The sequence below is a fragment of the Gavia stellata genome, chromosome 28 (genome assembly GCF_030936135.1).
Source record: "Gavia stellata isolate bGavSte3 chromosome 28, bGavSte3.hap2, whole genome shotgun sequence".
Taxonomy (NCBI): Eukaryota; Metazoa; Chordata; class Aves; order Gaviiformes; family Gaviidae; genus Gavia; species Gavia stellata.
Genome location: NC_082621.1, coordinates 829,565 through 848,706, shown reverse-complemented (window position 1 = coordinate 848,706; position 19,142 = coordinate 829,565). Strand labels below are relative to the sequence as shown.

The following is a 19,142-nucleotide window of genomic DNA, read 5'->3' as shown; positions in this document are numbered from 1 at the left end:
AAAGCACCAGAAGGCAAAGCCTACACACGCTTCTTGAAAAGACAACCCCTAGGTTTTGTGGCTTTTGAACACAAAAGAACTAGAACTGGCCATCAGCTGGGATGCTGTAAAGACAGAACTTTCTAAGAGCTTAGATATTTTTCTTTGGAAAAGGCAAATACTCTCCTCGAACAGCACATCCACTCTGGGAAAATCAGATCTCTTGTAAAGTGATTTGCATACTTACGTTTCCAAAGCTGACAGGGGAACACTTCCACCTACCTTCAAAACTGAAGCCACCTGGCCCACCGAAGAAGGCCTTGAAGATATTATTTGCATCAAAGTCTACAGGGAAGAAAAGGAAGTTGTGAGTTGAAGTGAAACAGCCAGTTACAGTTTTCACAAGTTAGAAATTGTCATTTAATTGAGGGCCCATAAAGCATTTCACAAGCAGACAAAAAGCTGTAAACAAACAGCTTGCTCTCTCTGAGCACTGCTACACAGCAGCAGAGTACAAGGCCACTGACAGTAAGAGAAAACAGGTAAAAGCAACAGTAGTCGGAGAGAATTTCAGTGCCAGGGCAACCTAACAATTTTGCATAAGCAGCATTTAGGGACCCACAATCTTTCTATTACGCTACTTTACACTTCCTATGAAAGACTCCTGCCTAATGGCAGCTACTACCTACTGGCTCAATCAAGGATTAACATCCACTATATAGACTGTTCACAACTTGAAACATTCAGTGCAGATCTGCCATTCAAACGCTTTCAGAGACCAAACCGAGTCAATTCACAGGATTATTACAAATGGGAGGTTTGTTTTAGAGAAGGCAGACTCTAAATGGTCTAATCTTTCTAAAGGCTGCCATGGTAGAATATCTTACCTCCCATGTTCAACCCATCCTCTTCTAGATCCTGCCCACTGTCGTAGCGGGCCTTCTTCTTGGGATCTGACAGGATGGTAAAAGCTTCACCAACCTCCTTAAATTTCTTCTCCTCCTCCTTCTGTACTTCTGCACTTGCCCCACTGTGTCGGTCTAGAGATACAAAAACAAGCAGGAAAGAAGTTTTTAGTGTAAATGGAAAATGCTATGCATTCCCAGCTACTGTCACAGATTTAGATTTGTGGGGTCAGAAATGGTATTTGTCTAGAAATTCCCTCTCTCGTATTTATTCCTGCCTCTGAGCGATGGTTGCGCAGGGCATGTGCATGGAGCAAAGGGATCAAAGCAACAATGCATGCTCTAATAACGGACTGTTTGTGTGTACCTGGATGATGCATTAGAGCTCTTTTCCTGTAAGCCTTCTTGATCTCATCTTCAGAGGCATTTTTGTCAACCCCAAGGATTTTATAGTAGTCTTTCCGTTTGCTCTTTTTCAGTTCCACCTGTGCGTTCTTTAGAAGTTGCTTGTGTTCTAGAAAGAAGTGCAATGCCAAAGGAAAGCCGCTTTAGTATCAGGCACAGCCTCCTGCTTTAAAAGAGGCTGAAGACCAACGTGTTGAGATGACCGGGGTTGAAGTATTCAAGTGCCACAAGTAACCAACCCACTTGGATTCACAGTCAGCCTCACTGTCCACTTAAGGCTGCTTCCAAATGTAGGTAAATGTCTCAGTGCTATTAAACCAGTATTAGAAACTGAACCACAAGAACTAAGGTTACTCTATCTGTTCCATTTCAGGCCTCTAAAAAAGCAAGGTGACAGTTAAGAACGAGAACCATAACCAGATATTCTGAATCTAGTGCATTGCTTCAGCTACAAGCTAAATTCTCTTCTCAGCATTCAATGCTGGGAGAGACACCAGATTATGAGACAGGCATTTCAGAGTGCTTCTGAGGACTTTTCCAGTATTGTCCTGCTGGGGTAAAAGGCTGCAAATCAGAGCATATCGTGGGGGGAAAAAAAAACAAAGAAAAGCAACAACAAAAATATTGCCAGTTAAGGAAAACTTATGCACACAAAAAGAACGCCAATACGCTCACCTTTTGTTTTTTCTGTCTGATAAACCTTTTCATAGTCTCTTACAGCATCTTCGTATTGTTCTGTGTCCATGTAACTGTGGAAAGAAACACTGGTGGCCAAGATGTACTTCACAGGAAATATCAAAAGGGTGTTCAGGTACAAGCTTTCTAGATGGATATGAATTAAGGAAAAGATGTGCCCCGGACTGCAGAAAGAGCAATCATTAGAGGAACCCACAAAGGGTCACTGCTAGACTGACTGGAAGCCCAGGCACCTGCTATTTGCGGGAAACCCTGGCACAGGAACCTGTACTTTGGGCTCCAAGTGGAGACTGCAATCTCATTTGGCAGCACAGGTTCTACTTTAAAGCTCTGATAATTACTTTAACCAGCTGCAGGAACTAATACCAGCCAGCAAGACTTCAAGGAAGCTGGCGCAGAGTTGTACACTAGCAACGCTAGTTAGAAGTGACAATCTTGGCACCTCAGAGAGGGATGCATGCCTGTATGTTGGCATTTCAGCCTTACTCACACATTAACCACTTACTGTAATTTAGCAATTACTGAGATGGAGCTTGAGAAGAACACTGACGCTTGTAAATTAAAATGAATGCACAACAGGAAGGCTGCAATAACGGTTTTGGTTCATCTATAAGCCAGGCAGCTTTGCCACAAACTGGCAAATAATCAGTATTGAGGAAAGTAGGAAATAAGTCTGTAGTCAGACCAGAGCTTTGACAACTTCCCTGGTTGGTGCCAAGTTACAAAGGAGACATAAAGACTCAAACATCCTTTGTACAACTCGCTCAGCCTCACTGCACTACACTGCAGTATTATGTGTGGCTGAGATATGTACAGTCTCAGCTGATTTCTCATTTATGGGAAGCAGGGCATCCCACTTCAAAATCTAGTTTGTTGGAAGCGTGAACAGCTCTGCCAGGGTAAGATCTCTTAACCGCAGCAGCCCTTCTGAAAAAGCTTAAGGGAGAGGCTCTCCGGGACAGAATGTCTTACATTAGTCTATAAACATAATAAGCCAAGCTTTAGAACAAATCCTGCCTAAATACAACAATCAACAGGCAGTCCCAGATCCATGCAGGCAGGACAGACTACACAGAGCTTCCCCTGTCTCCTCATCAGCATAAGGAAGAGGAACAAATTCAGGGCCCCTTAAGACAGAACCTTTTATTCAGCTCAGCTTCAGATTTGTTATTCCTGTCACTCAGTGCAGTAGGTAGGAGGTTCCTACCCACAAACCTGCTCAGCATGTGCATTATAAAGGCCTACTTACCACTGTGCTCTCCTCAAGTATGCTTTGATATACGTGTCATCCAGTTTTACTGCATTCGTGCAGTCGTCTATTGCTTCTTCAAGTTTCCTAAGCTACAATGTCAGACAGAAGTTAAGTCAATCCCAATCTGCTAAGTAGCATTATGATTTTAGGCAATTGAAAGGTGTAAAGAATCTTGGAAAATCTCACTGTTTTGTGTGTCTGCGTCTAGGAAATTTTTTCCAATCCCCCCAAAACACAGAGCTTTTGTTCCCTACGGAAAAATTAAAAGCTTGGCTAGTGAAATGGTAGAACTATGTGGTGCTCCTCTAAGAAGTGCACTTGGAAACAAGGGTCTTCCTAAGAATGACCTAAAACCCAAGTTATTCTGTGTCCAAACTAATTCCCAGACAGGAAAATAAACTTAAAAATATTTAAAATACTTTTCTTTAAAAAAAAGCATTGTTTGTTTTCAGACACAAAACAGCCACGTAAAATATCCATTACTGCTGCCTCCAGCTCATCCCATTTCCCAGATTTTGAGAACAGCCTGTGTCTCTTGACCAAGTCGGGGTGTTGAAAAGCTTCAATGCTGGTAGAGCAGGCATCAACACACAGAGACAGCCGAGGAGGAAACAGGCCTAGGGGGAAATGCAGGGTGGAAACTGGAAGCACTATCACATGACTGACTGTTTCTCTGGATAGTGCATGACTAAAATGCAACAGCAAACCTGGAAAAAGTGTGCAGGGTTTTTAAATTAGGTCTTTTTTTTTTTTTTTAGATCAAAAACCAAAGCAAGACAGATGATCTACGAGAAGAATAAGAAAAGATATCTCCTCATTACCGGGAAGGAAACAAATAAGGATGCCTTTACACTGATTAAGATAAGGCTAAACTACATTCCTCCTCTCCCTCCCACTCTGTGCAGCCCAAGTATTTAGTTTTGTTTCTTCAGGAGTCAACTTCACTGGCTGTTTGGAACAGACCCAATCATTGTGCAAGTACAAAAACCTGAAACATTGCCTGCAGCACTAGAAAGATCCAGCTGCCCCAGCAGCCAGAGAAGCCTATGCTTTCCAGAATAATTGATTTGCAATTTATAAACTACATGGTGAGGAATATGATGAAAGACTACCTCACCATCTCTTACCTTTGAATTAACTGTTCCCCGATTGCAGTAGAGTTTGGCATTTGTTTTTATGTTATTTGGATCTATTCCTAGTGCCTCTGTGTATAGTTCATATGCTAGTTTGTAGTTTCCTTCTTTGAATGCTTTATTCCCATCTTCTTTCTTTGCTTTAAGTGCTTTGGCATTCTGAAAGAAAATATACCCTGGATAAGGACATTAGGTAAGTGCTTCAGGGGTACCAAGCACCTTATTTTACTGGGTAAGGGTCCTCAAACACAACTGTTATAATTTGGTTTCAGACACCATTACAGGATTCAAAAGTCACAGCCTTGCTACAGCAGCTGAAATGAGCGGTAAGCATTTTGCCTTTCCCCCCCAAAAGAAGTGCTAAGGAACAGCCGGTGCCAGTTACAGGCATTCTCCACAGGAACAAAAGTTGCCTAATTTTAAGATAAAAACATAACAGTGAAGTAAATTTATGGGTTTAAAAAAAATAGGAATGGGACTTCACATTTTGAGAACTTATACAAGTAAGCAGATTTAAAAAGTCAGTCAAAGAACGACAACAGAGTAGAAATGAGGGAAGGAGCAACATGAAAGGAACAGTGTTTAAATGCAAGTCAACCTGTAGGCACTAATATCAAATCTGAAAGTTAGAAGTTCTTTTAGAACTGATAGACCTAGTTTTATTGCTCCTATATCTGATCAAGGAGCAAAGAAGAATGAAAGGGAGGCAGTCTTCAAAGTATCACAGTCTTCTGAGAAAGAGCTTCTATCAACTCACAGTTTTACCTAAAGCAGCAGCTGGGTGTCTTTGGGAAGGGCTGGACACACCACTTGCTTCTGGGGAATGATAATGTTGAGGGAGGGAGAGGGGATTGATCCAGCAAAACCAAGTTAGGTGTTTGGTTAAAAAAAAAACAAACAAAAAATCCTGGTAATTTTGCAGTCCCATCCCCAGTATCCACAACTTACACGGCAGGCAAGACATGCTTTCTCGTGATCAGGAGCCATTCTGAGTGCTTGGACAAAGAATTGCACTGCCTTCTCAATACAGTCCTCATAATAAAGGCAGAGACCACGGACATACAGAGCATCTGCATTTGTTGAGTCCATTCGTAAGATGTCACTGTAACAGATGTATTAAAAAAATGAAAAGTTTCCTATTCCAGCAAAAAGTATGGGAACTTGATCAAGCAAGACTGCTGGTTATTAACTGAGTCTAAATACAGTTTCCCAGTAAGATTAATTTTAGAGGGGATAAATTCATGCACTCTTCCTCATCACAATCTGCATTAAGGACTATGCCTTTTTTATATTCCCTCATTCATTTTGGGCTGTGGAAAACAAGCAGCAGCCAGGACGCACCACCAGCTGTTACTCAAAGTCTAGACCTTAAGACGCTCACCTTGCTACAGACTGTGCTTCTGGGTAGCGACCCAATAATGCTAAACATTCAGCCTTGAGGATTTTGAATCGGTGACAAGCAGGAGCAAACTCCAAAGCACGATCCATGCAAAATACAACCTGGTGTGAGAAAAAATACAAATGTGAGCAAAGCAAATAGCCAAAGGCCTAGTTTGAAAGGCTGCACCATTATCACACTTCAGATTTCATATTTGTCTTTGAAAAGGAAGATAAGTGTGCAGGCACCTGTTTCCTCTGCTGCTGGAGACATATTTCATCAGAAAATTTTCCTCATGTGCAGGTTTTTTTGTTTTGTCTTTTAAAGGGCTTTGTGTACAAAGGTCTGTGGCACCTGCTATGTATCTGTGACACAGCACTACACAGAAGATTCAAGGGACACCTGTAGAAGGTCCATCCCTTTAACTCTTCTGAAATTGTAGGCCCTAAAGAAAAAGCCAAGGAAGACAATTCTGCCCCTGTTTCCTGCATTATAAAGACATGTGGGAAGGACAGAAATTCAATAGATTGAGACAGTTTGGACTGGACAAAACACAAAAAAGTACAGTGCAGGGACTGATCTTACACTGGTCTGACTGCAATGGGCAGGGTGATCTAATAGGTCCTTTCCATCTCTGCCTCTCTGGTGGGGACATCTGCATGAGAACAGGGTCATTGTTCCACCAAGGTTCATCTGCTTCCCCAGCCCGTGACATCACGATTGCCCGCTGTGGGAAGCACTGTGCTCCAGACTGAGAAGCCAATGGCTTCTGGGTGAGGAAGGAGCCAGAGCAGCTCTCCAGAAACAAAGATCACATTTCATGCAAGCCTCCCCAGTGAAATGAGACGGGAGAAGTGAAGGGACAGATGCAAAAGCCCAGAACATGCAATACAGGCAGGGCAATTCCTACACACGAAATCCAGATTGACCATACATCCCATTTGCTCCTCGTAACCAGGTGACACAAAGCTGGGATTTACCCTTCCAAAACCTTGAGCTTAGCCTAAGAGTGTGGACAACCTCTTTTCTGGACCAAACGTGGGCCTTACATGCATCCACCGAACAGAAACAATTGCACGAGAAGTGTTTGGTGCCTTTCGGATTTCATGCTGTCATTTCTTGTTTTATCAGGTCAGTACCAGCTGCATCCTGTTACAGCCCTTGGGAAGAAAGATTTGGAAACAGTAACGGAGAATGCCTCACGCAGATCTGCATTCCTCCTTCAATGACCCTCACTATAATACTGGCAGACAGACTGCCTTTTTTTTTTTTTTTTAATTAAAGAGTTGGGAAAGAAGAATCCTGGATATGCATTTTAGGAGCAAAGTGTGATCGAATGCTGCTGCTGACAAAATCTGTATCAAACAGCTCATTCGTGGTTCCACTCAACCTGCAAAGCAAACAGTAATAGAGCATATTCAGCCTGAGCCAGTCACCCTCTTCACTTTTCATTCATTCAGTGCTAAGAGAGCATGAGCTCTGTCATTTTCACAACTATTACACAGTTCACAAGACAGCCCTGCTTCAATAGCAAAAGTATGTTGTACAGCACCTCCCATTAGGGCCCAGCTAATGTTAGGCAGGGAAATTAGACATGCATCTGGCTAACTGGCCAGGTAAAGTATGTCCGTTCATAATGCTACAGGAAACAATGAAGTTAATCTCACCTTCCTGAAATCCCGTTTCTCAAAATCCACTTCAGCTATTTTTTCATACTCAAGCACAGTACTGGCGTTCTTCAGCTGAAAGACAGGAGAAGACAGCAACTGTTGCAGGACAGTCACTGCTCTGAAACTCCATCAAGCATCATTTAAGCAGCCAACCCCTGAAGTGTCAGGGCAAAACCTACTGCAGACCATGGAACAATAATGTAGATTACATGAGTACTCTTGCCAGCGTTAAAATCAGTTTGAAATCAAGTGACCTAACTGTTAGCCTAGGAAAATGTACCCCTGTTAATGAGATACAAAAGTGGCAGCAGCCTTCTACATGCTTCATCAACCATTTCCATGCTCCCTTACCACTATTCACCATTCCTCCTCTGGAGTGCTGGGTAAAAGACCAGCTTAGCCTCCATGCTCTTCTGCTAAGAAGAGACAATCACACACAGAAGTAACTATGCAACCTGGCAGTCTACTGAAAAAACAGATATAGAGACTTTGACAGCATCTCATTTTTTCCCATTACCTCACAGCATGCAGTCATTACTAATGATGGCCGTGATTCCACCTTGCAAATTCAAAGTGAAAGGCTTACCAGTTCAATCCGTTCCTTTTGACAGCCCCATCTACCGGGAATATTTAAATTTTAAGAACCTCTTACCTCTTGCTGCGCCTGGGTATTCTTATGATCCAGTTCTAAAACTCGTTGAAAGCAGCGGCTAGCAGCCATGGCATTCCCTAGGGAAAGATGGCACTTCCCTTCCCGTAGATGGCCCTGAGAAGACAGTTAAAAGGGAGTTGCAAAAGCTGCAATAGGTGGAGACAAGGGTATTGAGACATGAATAAGAAGTATGAATTTTCCACGTACCCTTACAAAGCTATCATCCAATCTGACAGACTGTTGAGCATCTCCCAGTGCTTCTCGGAATCTCCCCAACATCATGAGTGTGGCAGCTCTGTTACCATAATAACTGGCATTATTAGGACAGGTATCTGGAGAAGATATAAGAGCACTTGCTGTTAGTGTAATGCAAGCAGTTATACAACTTGTAGAACATATTAAAAAGCTGTGGTGGGACCCAAAAATCACATTCCCTCCCAATTTATAACATGTCACCTGAGTGGCTTAAGATGATGCACGATGGTCAAGCAGCTGTTTTGATAGCAAGTCATAAAACTAATGCTCCCCACACTATACACAGGCATTAACTCATATAGAACAAAAGTTTGTGGTGTTCAGTCTGGCAGCACTGCTGGCCCTGCATTAGAGGGAAAGCTGGATTGCTTTCATGTTAAGAATATCTTGGGTGGAAGAGAAACAAAGAACTGCTGCAATCACCCACATTGGCACTGACTTGCCTTATCAATCTGGTGAAATTTTGCAAGGTAATTAAAGCAGGCAAAAAGTTTTTATCCAGTGTGTGCTGTTAGAAACCCTGCTGGTGTATTTTAAATCAATAACCAGCTTTGATTTTTAAACACAGTATTCAGCAAATATTATCATCAACTCTTCTCACCTATGGCTTTTGTGTAATAGTTGTACGCTTCATTGTAATCTTTCTTGGCATAGTATGCGTTTCCTTGTTCCTTGAATGATTCTGCTTCTCTAAAAGGAAGGAAGATACCACATTTTAAGAGGAACTGAGCATCAGAAAAGATTCTGACCATGACCGAGCATTTGATCCCCAAGCAATCTCAGTATAACTCTTCAATGCTCCAAAATGCTTGTAACTGGTTGCCGCGAGACCTCCTCTGTATACATTGTCCATGAGAAAACAGCACACCTCATGTCCTGCTGGCTCTTCATCACTTTACTAGGGCCATGAACAGGGATACTCAGGTATATCACCTAGCCAAATATTACAGGAATGCAGTAGCAGATTGAAGACACCTTTGAGCACCCTCCCCTCAGTCTCGGACGCACTGACTTCTAAAGTCCAGCAAAACTCAGTTGTACGTGGTTAATCAAGCCAGCCTACTCCTGTGAGGTGCTGCACACCCTCAGCAGTCACTGAAGTCAAGAAAGAGAGTGCTGTCTATCTTTCAGAAGTAGTCCCACATACTTAAGAAGCAGGGCCAAGAACAATTTCTACATTCAAAAGACAGCTAAATCGAGGAGAAATAAGGGTGCAAGCCTCAAGCAGAAGCTTGGCACTGCCTTGGCAACAGGTCCAGAAATAGTTCTCACACTCAAGAGCAAGGATTTGCAGAAACAGTTTAGGACATTTAAAAACACACAACATATGGTTTAAAGCAGCATCCCTTAAACTCATGAAAGCAAATTTTCCCCTGAAGGAAATTAAACCCTCCTCTCTCTTCTCCCATCTACCTTCACCATTTTAGATAAGCAGTCTGAGAGGGAACTTGTACCATGGTGTTGAAGTTTAATTCAGCTTCACTGAATTAAATTCAGTGATTTAATTCACTTGCTTCCCCTCCTAGACTGTTTAACACATAAAAACCATGAGGCCAACTCAGAAGAAGCATCACCCCACTCTAAGATACAGCAGTCAAGACTTGCATCGTGCTTTTGGGACTTCACTGCTGTAGCCAGAGCAACAGGCACCGTTTGTCCACTCTCCAAAGCACTTGCACAACCAGAACTCTGGCCCCAGACAAAGACAAATTCTAACCATCAGAACAAAGACCAGCTCAGACTCCATCCTTCATGTCCCACCAGGGACGCAGCCAGCATATCTACGAGCCCCAGCTACTCTCTCCTTCAAAAACTAGCAATCTTCCACTAGAGCAGCCCAGCCGTGGGGATCACCTGCACGGAGGAAATGACCGTATCACAAGCAGTACAGTTGAAGTTGATTATTACAGGTCATCGTAGTCCTCTGGGGTGACTGCCAACTGATCCGAACATAGCCTTTGCTGAAGCAATGAAGCAGAAGCCAAGGAAGCTAAAATAGCTGGGTGGCCCCCCAGTCTGCCAGAGCAGAGTTGCACTTGTGGGCTCAAACATGGGTCAGTTCCAGGCTGCGCTGAAATGTTGGGCTTCAGCATTTTCTTGAAAGAAGGATCCAGAAGTGAAGGTGTCTCTTTGCACCACTTGCTGCAGGAAAGCTATTTACAGGTAAGGTAAATAAAAGCAAGCCAAATCAGAGAACACAGGAATAGAGAGTGAAGAGTCACAGGACTTTTTACACACAAATACCTCCATCCAACTCCAGAGCAAGCACGAGCTGTTCAATTGCTCTCAGGGCTGAGGAGCTTTATTTCCTACTGTTACTACTGTAACAGCCAAAGGCCTGAGTCAGAGCCAGTCTTCAGTCTACCAGGTACTATAAACACAGAGATAACCTTTAGCTTTAAAAATTTAGGCTCATCTATCGCAGAAAGTATAATGCAAGTGATCCACTTCTGTACTTCTGCACATCTTTACAAAATTCTCAAAAATTAGATGCAGCTTTGGGCATGTTTCAGGACTGGGTTTTGCCCAGAGGAAGCAAAGACTTTTGTCTTTCATGAATCACATTCGTAATAAACCTAACAGGATAGAATTTGACTGTCTTCACTGAAGGCTGCAGCTACAACACATTGAAAGAGTGGAAAAGGGACTCTATAGAAGACGTACTGTTAGAATGTACCACAGTGAGAAGCCTCTTTCAGTACACAAAATTAAAACCGAAGGGAAGACTGCTGACTAGTCCTGAATTTTAGTAAGCTGCCACATCCAAGACCTGAGAGTGGAGAGCAGATTTGGTAAGAGTCGACCATCACTTAGCATTTTTGTTTTGGAAGTACCTAGAGATCAGATCCTTATGCGAGAAATGCATTTATCTACTGGAAGCTGCCCTCACTACGAAGCTGCCAACCCAGGACAGACTTAACTCAAGCCGCAGTGTCCTCGCCGAGGGGGGAGCACTGCCAGAGCCCCCCGGCGCTCCCAGGGCACATCTCGGCAAAAGCAGCGCAGGAGCCAAAGCGAGGAGGAGGGACCCCACCAGTGAACGAGAGCAATGTTCAGCAAGCCTACTAGAGAAAGAACAAAGGGAATTGTGTTGAAACAAGTTCACATGTTTTTAACCTCATTCAGGCTTGCCATTGGCCATTCCCACACAACTGCCTCATGCAAAGGGTTGTTTTCACTGAACCATCAGAGTTTTGCCAGCTGGCAAAACAATAGACACAGGGAGCTGCCACGCCGAGGGCCCGCGGGCCGCAGCTGAAGTGTGTGCTCTTCACTTTCATTTTTAACTTTTGCTATCAGCTACACTCCAGCAATGGACCAGATGCAGCCCTGCTGTAATGCTGCTGAAGTCAAGCAATGGAAAGAACACACAACTGCATTGCTGTATTTATTTGAAATAAGATGAACAAGTAACAGGGTGGTAAAGAATCGGTTTAGCACACGCACCCCGCTGCCTTGGAAGGGTCTTGTCACAGCTCCTGGGCTCAGTTCATCCCTGCTGCACCTGCTCCTGTTCCAGCAAATTATGAACTCACCCATCTCAGATGGGAAACTGCCGTACCGCCTCAGCCCCGGCCTTCCCACCACCTCGCCCAGGGAAGGTGCTTGTTCCGCAGCCTTGCTCTTCCTCAGAAGCCAGCACATTGCCAGACCCTGAACAGCCGTACAGCACCCCTCCGTGCTTCTACTTCCCTAGGACCACAAGATCTAGAAATGATTATGTGCCTGTTGGATGGATCTGTAACACAAGCGGCAGGACTTATACTTTGCATGATTAGAAGTGTGTCCAAACACAACCACCTTTTTTGAATATTACAGATCAAACATTCAAAATACAGTGGAAAAAATAATCAGCAATTCTGCACTTCTGGAAACTTGACAGTAAGTAGTTCAACCAAAACTTTGTTCTCTTTTTTCTGTAATCAAAAATGGAAAAGAAAATCATAGATCCTATTAAATCTCCTTCCCTTACAAGCTCTCTGTTCTATAGTCTAAAGAAAAGGGTGAATAGTATTAGTAGCAGAACTCATCTAAGCCACCACTGTAACCTGCTTAGCACACCAGTCCCTGATTCACAAGTCTTTTAGCAATTTTACCTGTCACGTTATGAGGAAGCATTGTTTAATAGGTACAGCTAAAGGGCTGGGTGCCAGAGCATCCTGTCTGCTGACAAACTGCTGGGGAGAACTGGGAAAACAGGAGAAAGAAAACGGATATATGGCAAAACCAACTCTCAAAAAGCATACGTATTCTGAGATGCTAGAGAAAACACGTGAACGCAAGAACTACTGTTTTCTACTCTTTTTTATTGGTCTATTTTCCTTTTAATATTTATTTTAACACGGATTGATATATCAACAAGTGACAGCACCTCAGATTACACTAGCAGAAAGGAAGTACACGGTATTTCTATTGCTCACATGGCTTAAAGCTTAACAATGAAAAAAGATTGTGAAAGAAAAAGCAAACTGCCTCCAAAGCACGAAGGCAAAGACAGTTGCTGGAAATGCAAGGCTTGTGGTCTGAGATCCTAGACACAGAACAGAAGCATCTCTCCCCAGTTGTGCTCCACTGACATAGAAAGCACACAGAGAAAACAGTTCTTGTTTACCACGGTCTCTGGCTACAACAAGAAAAAATGCAGATCTCCTGATATCACTGGTAATTGTTTCAATCCAAACAGATGCTGCAGCCTGAATGAGATCATTCTGCATCTCACACTGATGTAGGCTGCATTCCCCACTTGCTACTTTTGAAACTGAAGAAGAATCGTGCTTTGCTAAAAATACGATCCAGGCTGAATGGATTGCTTTGTGAGGGGAGGTTAGTGTCTTCTCAGGGCCTCTCCACACTGGACACAGAAGACAGGGAAGAGTTGCACCAAGGATCTCAGGAAGAAGCTTGTATTTCATGACTTGCATGCACCACGGGCTCACAAGGAGGGGACTGTTTGGAGTGACTCTGTCCCTGCGAGCTAGCAAATTTCTTTTTCTCTTTTATAACATTTGTCAGGACCCCTAATTCTTCAAGTGCTCTGGCCCCTGTCACCCTAGAGGACCTGCCACCAAGACAAGCAGTAGCCGCCTGTTCTGATGCTCCCCTCGCACACACAGAGGCTCAGAGGACACAGCGCGAGGAGCTCGCTGCCTGCCTGGTGGGAGAAGGAACCATCACAAGGCTCCCTCTATTCCCCGTGGCCTGCTGAAAGCTCAGCCCCTGCTCGTTCCCAGAACAGAAGAGCTATGAGAAGCAGCCATCCCGCGCACCAGTGACACAATCCCACATTTGCCTAACAACTTCTGCCGCCTCCTCAGAGCTTCCACACGCTGCCCCCACTCGAGCGCCGATCAGCTCACGGCTTCCACCCCTCCTACTCCAGCTCCTAATGAGACATGTGCAGACCTACCTTGCAACACACCTGATTTGCTAAGTCGTCGAAAATTTCTGGGATCTGTACAAACAGCACCTGCTAGGTCTAGGGGTGCTGGTGCAGACCCTGTGCACACAGGTACATGCACTCAAAGCAATCGCACCCAGCTACAGAAATTCAGCATTTAAGCAGGTGGCAGACTTGCTCTCTTGACCCTCACTCCTACTTCATTTCCTGCTTCCATTATGAAACAGTGACAAAAAAAAAAATCTAGGATTTAAGGAAGGCTCCAAAATCCTGCCCTGGCCAAGCAATCTTTTTTGGGATGCTCTGACAAAAGGAACACACCTGCCTTTTCTAAGCAATTCTTGCAGAGACTTTTTCTTTGATAGGATACAGTGCCTTTATCCAACGTTTTTTTTTGGTTGAAATCCAGTCCAGATTCTCAGCTGTCAGATGTTACTCAGCTGCTGGGGTAAAATAAGTTTGGTGATCTCAATACAGTTTACAGCGGGCAGATGTCTAGAGCTTAAAATTAGCTGTCGTATTTGCCACTGGACGTACTGTACTCTCCCCTCCCTTCTTTCAGGACTCAGAAGAGAAGCCAAATGCTATGTGGGCCACGGAGATATACAGGGTATACTTCCCTGTACACTTTAGAGACTTCCTCCAGATTTTGCACTCTGACTGAGGATTTAGAGTGAAGGGAGTATATCTATCTCTCTATCTCCCATTAGTAGTGTTTGTGTTTGGAGGAAGGCTGCAGGTGCAAAAGCAGGTCTCTGAAAACAAAACCACAAAATCATCTGTAATGTATGCTGTGATCACCCTCTGCAGCCAGACAGCATCATGCTGACCCTGTTGCAGGAGAGCCCAAACTGAACGCAGAGCAGAACAGCGCACCACACAACACAATTCTCTGCTCATCAGCACCCCCCACTGAACAAGGAGTGGGTTTACTACTAGCTGCAATACAGAAATGAAAATGATGACATTTACTCACAGCAAACTTCCCAAACCAGGGAAATCTTGAGTCTGTACATGCAAATATCTGCACGGATAGTCTAAAGACTCTGCAACTGAAACAGAAAAGCAAAGGTCTGCCACAATTCTCTCACAAGAGCAGACAACAGTAACATAACTGGCATTTAATCCAGAAGGCACTCAAAAACCCCACACTATCCTCTACACACCCCAGAACATTCCCAATACCCGAGGACAGACTCAACCATGGAAGACCAAGAGCCGCACGGACCAAAATACGCCACAAGAAATCAAAGAAATTAATCAAACCTCTCCCTGCAGCTGCAAGCCAAAACAGCCAGACAAGCCCCGAACTTTAATTGCGCAGTTATGTTAACACACCTCACTTCACAGAGCTCAGTATCAACCTAATTCATAGCAATGGTGTGATCATTCCTGGCAGGACCACATCACAGTTGTCGTGAGAACCCACAGAAGGGTCTAGAAACAGCTAGAGACTGCTTTTTTCCACAAAGGCCTAAATGAAGGAAGCCAGCCAGCTGTAAGAATTACATGGTAAAACAACTGCATCTACAACATGATTCACCCCAGAAAAGCATGTCTCGTGTTAAAGAAAAAGGCTGGAATTGTAGGTATTGACCATCTTTTCGTACCATATAAAGCGACTGTCTAATTCAGAGTATTCAAATACTCTGCAACTGTATGGGAGAGCAAATAACTACGCGAGCAGCTTCTGCTGCTCCTTGTATTATCATAAGATCATAAAGCAATTACATACTAGTAAAATAGGCTGGATTTACAGCCTGGGAAACTCAAGTGCCCATTTGTAAGCAGAACAGGAATAGTGGAACCTTCTTCAGGCTATCCCCTAATGAAGCTTACCCACCAACAGTGCCCCTACAGCCGACTCACCCCCCCGCTCCTGCCAGCGCTCCCTGTGAAAGCACTCAAGTAACAACATTTATTCATGAGGACCCTGACCAAGATGCAACTCATTTCATGCAAAACAGCAGTGGAAAGACTCTTGCTATTCACCAACACCTGCCAACCTCCAGGCAACATCTGTCAAACTAATTAGTGACCCAAAGCCAGGCAAGGTCTAAAACCTTCTTGACTTCTGCACAATTTACTTTGTGTGGCCAATTTCACATTCATTGCTCTACTAAGGTTAACTATGATTTCCTACTGAAGCATCAACACATCTGAAATCTGCAGCAAAAGCACTGTAAAAGCAACAGTCTGTGCAAATCACTTCATAATGGTATTTTCTGAACAATTTGAAATACTTCTTTTTAAGAGGCTGCCACATCCTCCAATGCTGAAGAAGGAGGAGAAAGATCCAGCCTTAAGCATGGACATCAGACAGAATCTAGAGCTGCCAGGAAGATGACAAGGAAATTCTCCCTGGCAAAACTCCAGCGACCCCAAGCTCGCAGACCAGCTGGGCGAAGGGGAAAAACTCTCCGCATGGGTTAGAAACCTTTAAAATTAATTAAAAAAAAAAGTGACTTTTTGGGGGTGGACCAGCCCCTGCTCATCAGCTGCTCCCCGGCAGAGGAGCTGGCACTAACAGCACCACTACCCAGCAGATAAAATTAACGCGATTACATCAACCCTTTTCCATAAGGACCCCCACAATTTATGCAGCAGCAGACAATAATTAACCTGTGACCACACTCTTCCTGTCCCTTAAACAACCTGTGAGTGAGCCATTTGGCATGTTTTCAGCTGTTTCAGTGCACTAGTTAAAATCACTTGGAAATACAGATCTCCCCTTTTGCTAATTTCCTAATTGTTACTAAGCCACAAAGAACAGAATCACACATCTAGACAAAGCTGAGTCCCTAAGCAAAGCATCTGTATCTTGCCCTATTGTAATTCCTAAACAGAAGTACAGAGCATGAAAACCCTTGATGCTGACTTAGCTGATTCAGAAAAGGTTTTCACTTATTTTTGCTGTTTTTTTAATAGAAGCTAGCACAGACACATCATAAAGGCTGTACTAAATCAGATTCAAGTGTATGTCTGTGCATGCCCATTAATGCTGAGTGCCTGCATAGCACTTACATGGTTCAAGATGTTTTACAAACATTAGACACCCAATTAAGCCTCAACTACTCTCCCTAATACAGTGACTAGCACCCTAATTTACATGAGATCAATTCAGCCACAGAAGTTGAACGACTGATGTAAGCCAGGAAGGGCCATAGTAGAGAAGAGGTTAATGCACAGGACCCCAAGAAAATCTGCCCTGGCTGGCAGAAAGGCATGAGTGTGTGAGGCCTGCACTTTCTGAGCAACGAAAAGAATAACTGAAAGTAGAATCATCATCTCCTACCCACACATTTCTGTTTTAGCAATATAAAGAAGTAATATCCCAACAACAAAAAAAAAGGAAACATGGCGAAATCACCTACAAAAGCACCTCATGGCAGTAACCATGAACTATGGCACTGGCCTTATCACACCAAGAAAAACCCAGATGCCTGAGACTGCCTCTGTTCTTTACAGCTGAGCCTTCCCCTCAGAGCAGGGCAAGGACCAAACACTGCCCACGAATTCTTCTATTTCTGCACCTGCTCAGCTTTTCCCAAGAAGATCATCCTATTCATGACTGGTTTCCTGCACCCGTCACTTCTGCAATGAAACTTGGGAAGGAGGAAGGAAAGGTAACGTTAGAGGTCACTATCAGAAGACGACTGTGCCTTCAGCACGGTTTTTACATTTTGGTATTTTTAACATTTCAAACACCACATTTAATTAGCCTGGGGGAAGGAATGACTTACCCATAAACAGGGCTTTCCCAACTTTACAGGCCATGCAATTTGTCGGTATTCTATGCACAACATCCAGGTGCCTCTTCAGCAACATCTAATTTAACTCCTTAGAATGACATCACCAGGAAGCCAGCTCCTTCCCAGCGCGGCTCCTTAAGCCTTCAATTTCTGACAGTAAACAAGCAGCATGAAACACCTCAGGCCACCAATATTATTTTGAAAATACTATTCCTCAGAGGCCACTTTCAGTTTTGTTTCCTCCTTTTAATTCCATCCGCTGAATAATTTTCTAGAGCAATTGCCTCACCTTCTACAGAAATAGTTCTCTCCTCCCCAGTTCCCCAGGAGATAACCAACCGCCAGCGTTGGATGCTGCAGAGCCAGCGGAGTTTCCTAGACATCGGACCTTCCCATCTCACTGCCTGCAGAGACTGCAACGCTCAGCTGCTGCTGGGAACCAACTCACTGGCTCTTGAAAAGAAAACGTGCAAGAAAGGTTGGGATTCCCACCACTCCTGGCCTTAGACGACACCGTCTGCTCCCCTAGGCAAGGTGCACCAGATCACTTTAGAAGTAAACTAGTAACTGAAATTTGAAGAAGCTCTTTAATTGCGATAGCATTTTCAGAGCAGGAGTCTGCCCAAACATTTGCCTGCAACAGACATTTTTCCCATTATCCACAGCAAGGCAGGACAGAGTAAAAATTCCTGTGTGTAGATTTCAAACGGTAACAGGGAGAAGGGAATTGGATATGACGAAGAAGCAAAGAGCACGCAAACCTAGGAGTCTGACGCTTCCCTTCTACATGACAGTCTAATCCTTTCCTCCTTGTCCTCAGCAATGGGAGAAAGCTCTCCTCAGAAACCAGACAGTGTGGCCCCGAGACAGAAAGGATGTTAATTCTATTTCTAGGACACTCCAACTCTAGTTGACTGAAGACAGCCTGACTCCACTACAGGGTACATGTTCTAATCCTGGTATAGACGGGGGCCATGAGATCTCACATGGGACGTGCAGCCAAGACATCCCAAAATAAAGTGTCACCCGACAGCCACATGTGCCCTGCACCGCATGTGCCATGTCCCGGCCCCGGGCGGGACCGCGGGCCCTCGCTGCGGAGCCCCGGCTGGGAGCAGCCAGCGCTTCCCTGCGGGACGAGGCCCTGCTGGGAGAAAGGCCTTTGCCCTCAGGGCCCGCCCCGGGCGGGGACCTGCCGAAGCCCCCCGGCAGCGCGCCCTGCCCCGCCCGGCGCCCCGCCGGCCCCAGCTGCCGGCCCCCCTGCTCGCGGCCCAGCGCAGAGCTCCCGCGGCCCAACGGGGCCCTGCCCGCCCGCCCGCCGGCCCCCGGCGCTGACCCGCGCGGGAAGGGCCGGCCAAGCACCTGCGGCCCCCCCGCACACCCAGACCCGGGGCCTGCCGCCCCGGCCCCCTCCCGCTCCCCGCAGCCCAGGGCCGCCCCCGGCTCCCCCAGCCTTACCCGCCCGCCGGGCCCCGGCCCAGGGAGCCCGGCCCGGCCCCGCCCCGCCCGCCGGGAGGGACACCGGCCGCCGCCTCCCCCGCCCGGCGGGGCGAGGCCGGCCCGCGGCAGCCGCTCTACCTCCGCGTCTCCTCCTCGCTCTCGGGCTCGCCGGGTCCCTCGGGCGCCGCCATGATCACATCGCACTCAGCCGCCGCCGCCATCTTACC

At 45.2% G+C, this 19,142-nt stretch overlaps 1 protein-coding gene across 1 annotated transcript in view; it reads right to left on the bottom strand.

Moving 5' to 3' along the window:
- DNAJC7 (DnaJ heat shock protein family (Hsp40) member C7) overlaps positions 1-19,142 on the bottom strand; it is a 25,468-nt gene extending 6,326 nt beyond the window's left edge. The window contains exons 1-13 of the mRNA XM_059830365.1: positions 19,054-19,142; positions 8,927-9,015; positions 8,278-8,402; positions 8,071-8,184; positions 7,416-7,490; positions 5,752-5,870; positions 5,319-5,472; positions 4,365-4,529; positions 3,235-3,326; positions 1,965-2,038; positions 1,252-1,398; positions 867-1,019; positions 262-324 (exon numbers count right to left, since the gene is read on the bottom strand). Of these exons, the coding sequence (XP_059686348.1) occupies positions 262-324; positions 867-1,019; positions 1,252-1,398; positions 1,965-2,038; positions 3,235-3,326; positions 4,365-4,529; positions 5,319-5,472; positions 5,752-5,870; positions 7,416-7,490; positions 8,071-8,184; positions 8,278-8,402; positions 8,927-9,015; positions 19,054-19,136 (1,453 nt within the window). The 5' untranslated portion in view covers positions 19,137-19,142. The remainder of the gene's footprint in view (positions 1-261; positions 325-866; positions 1,020-1,251; positions 1,399-1,964; positions 2,039-3,234; positions 3,327-4,364; positions 4,530-5,318; positions 5,473-5,751; positions 5,871-7,415; positions 7,491-8,070; positions 8,185-8,277; positions 8,403-8,926; positions 9,016-19,053) is intronic.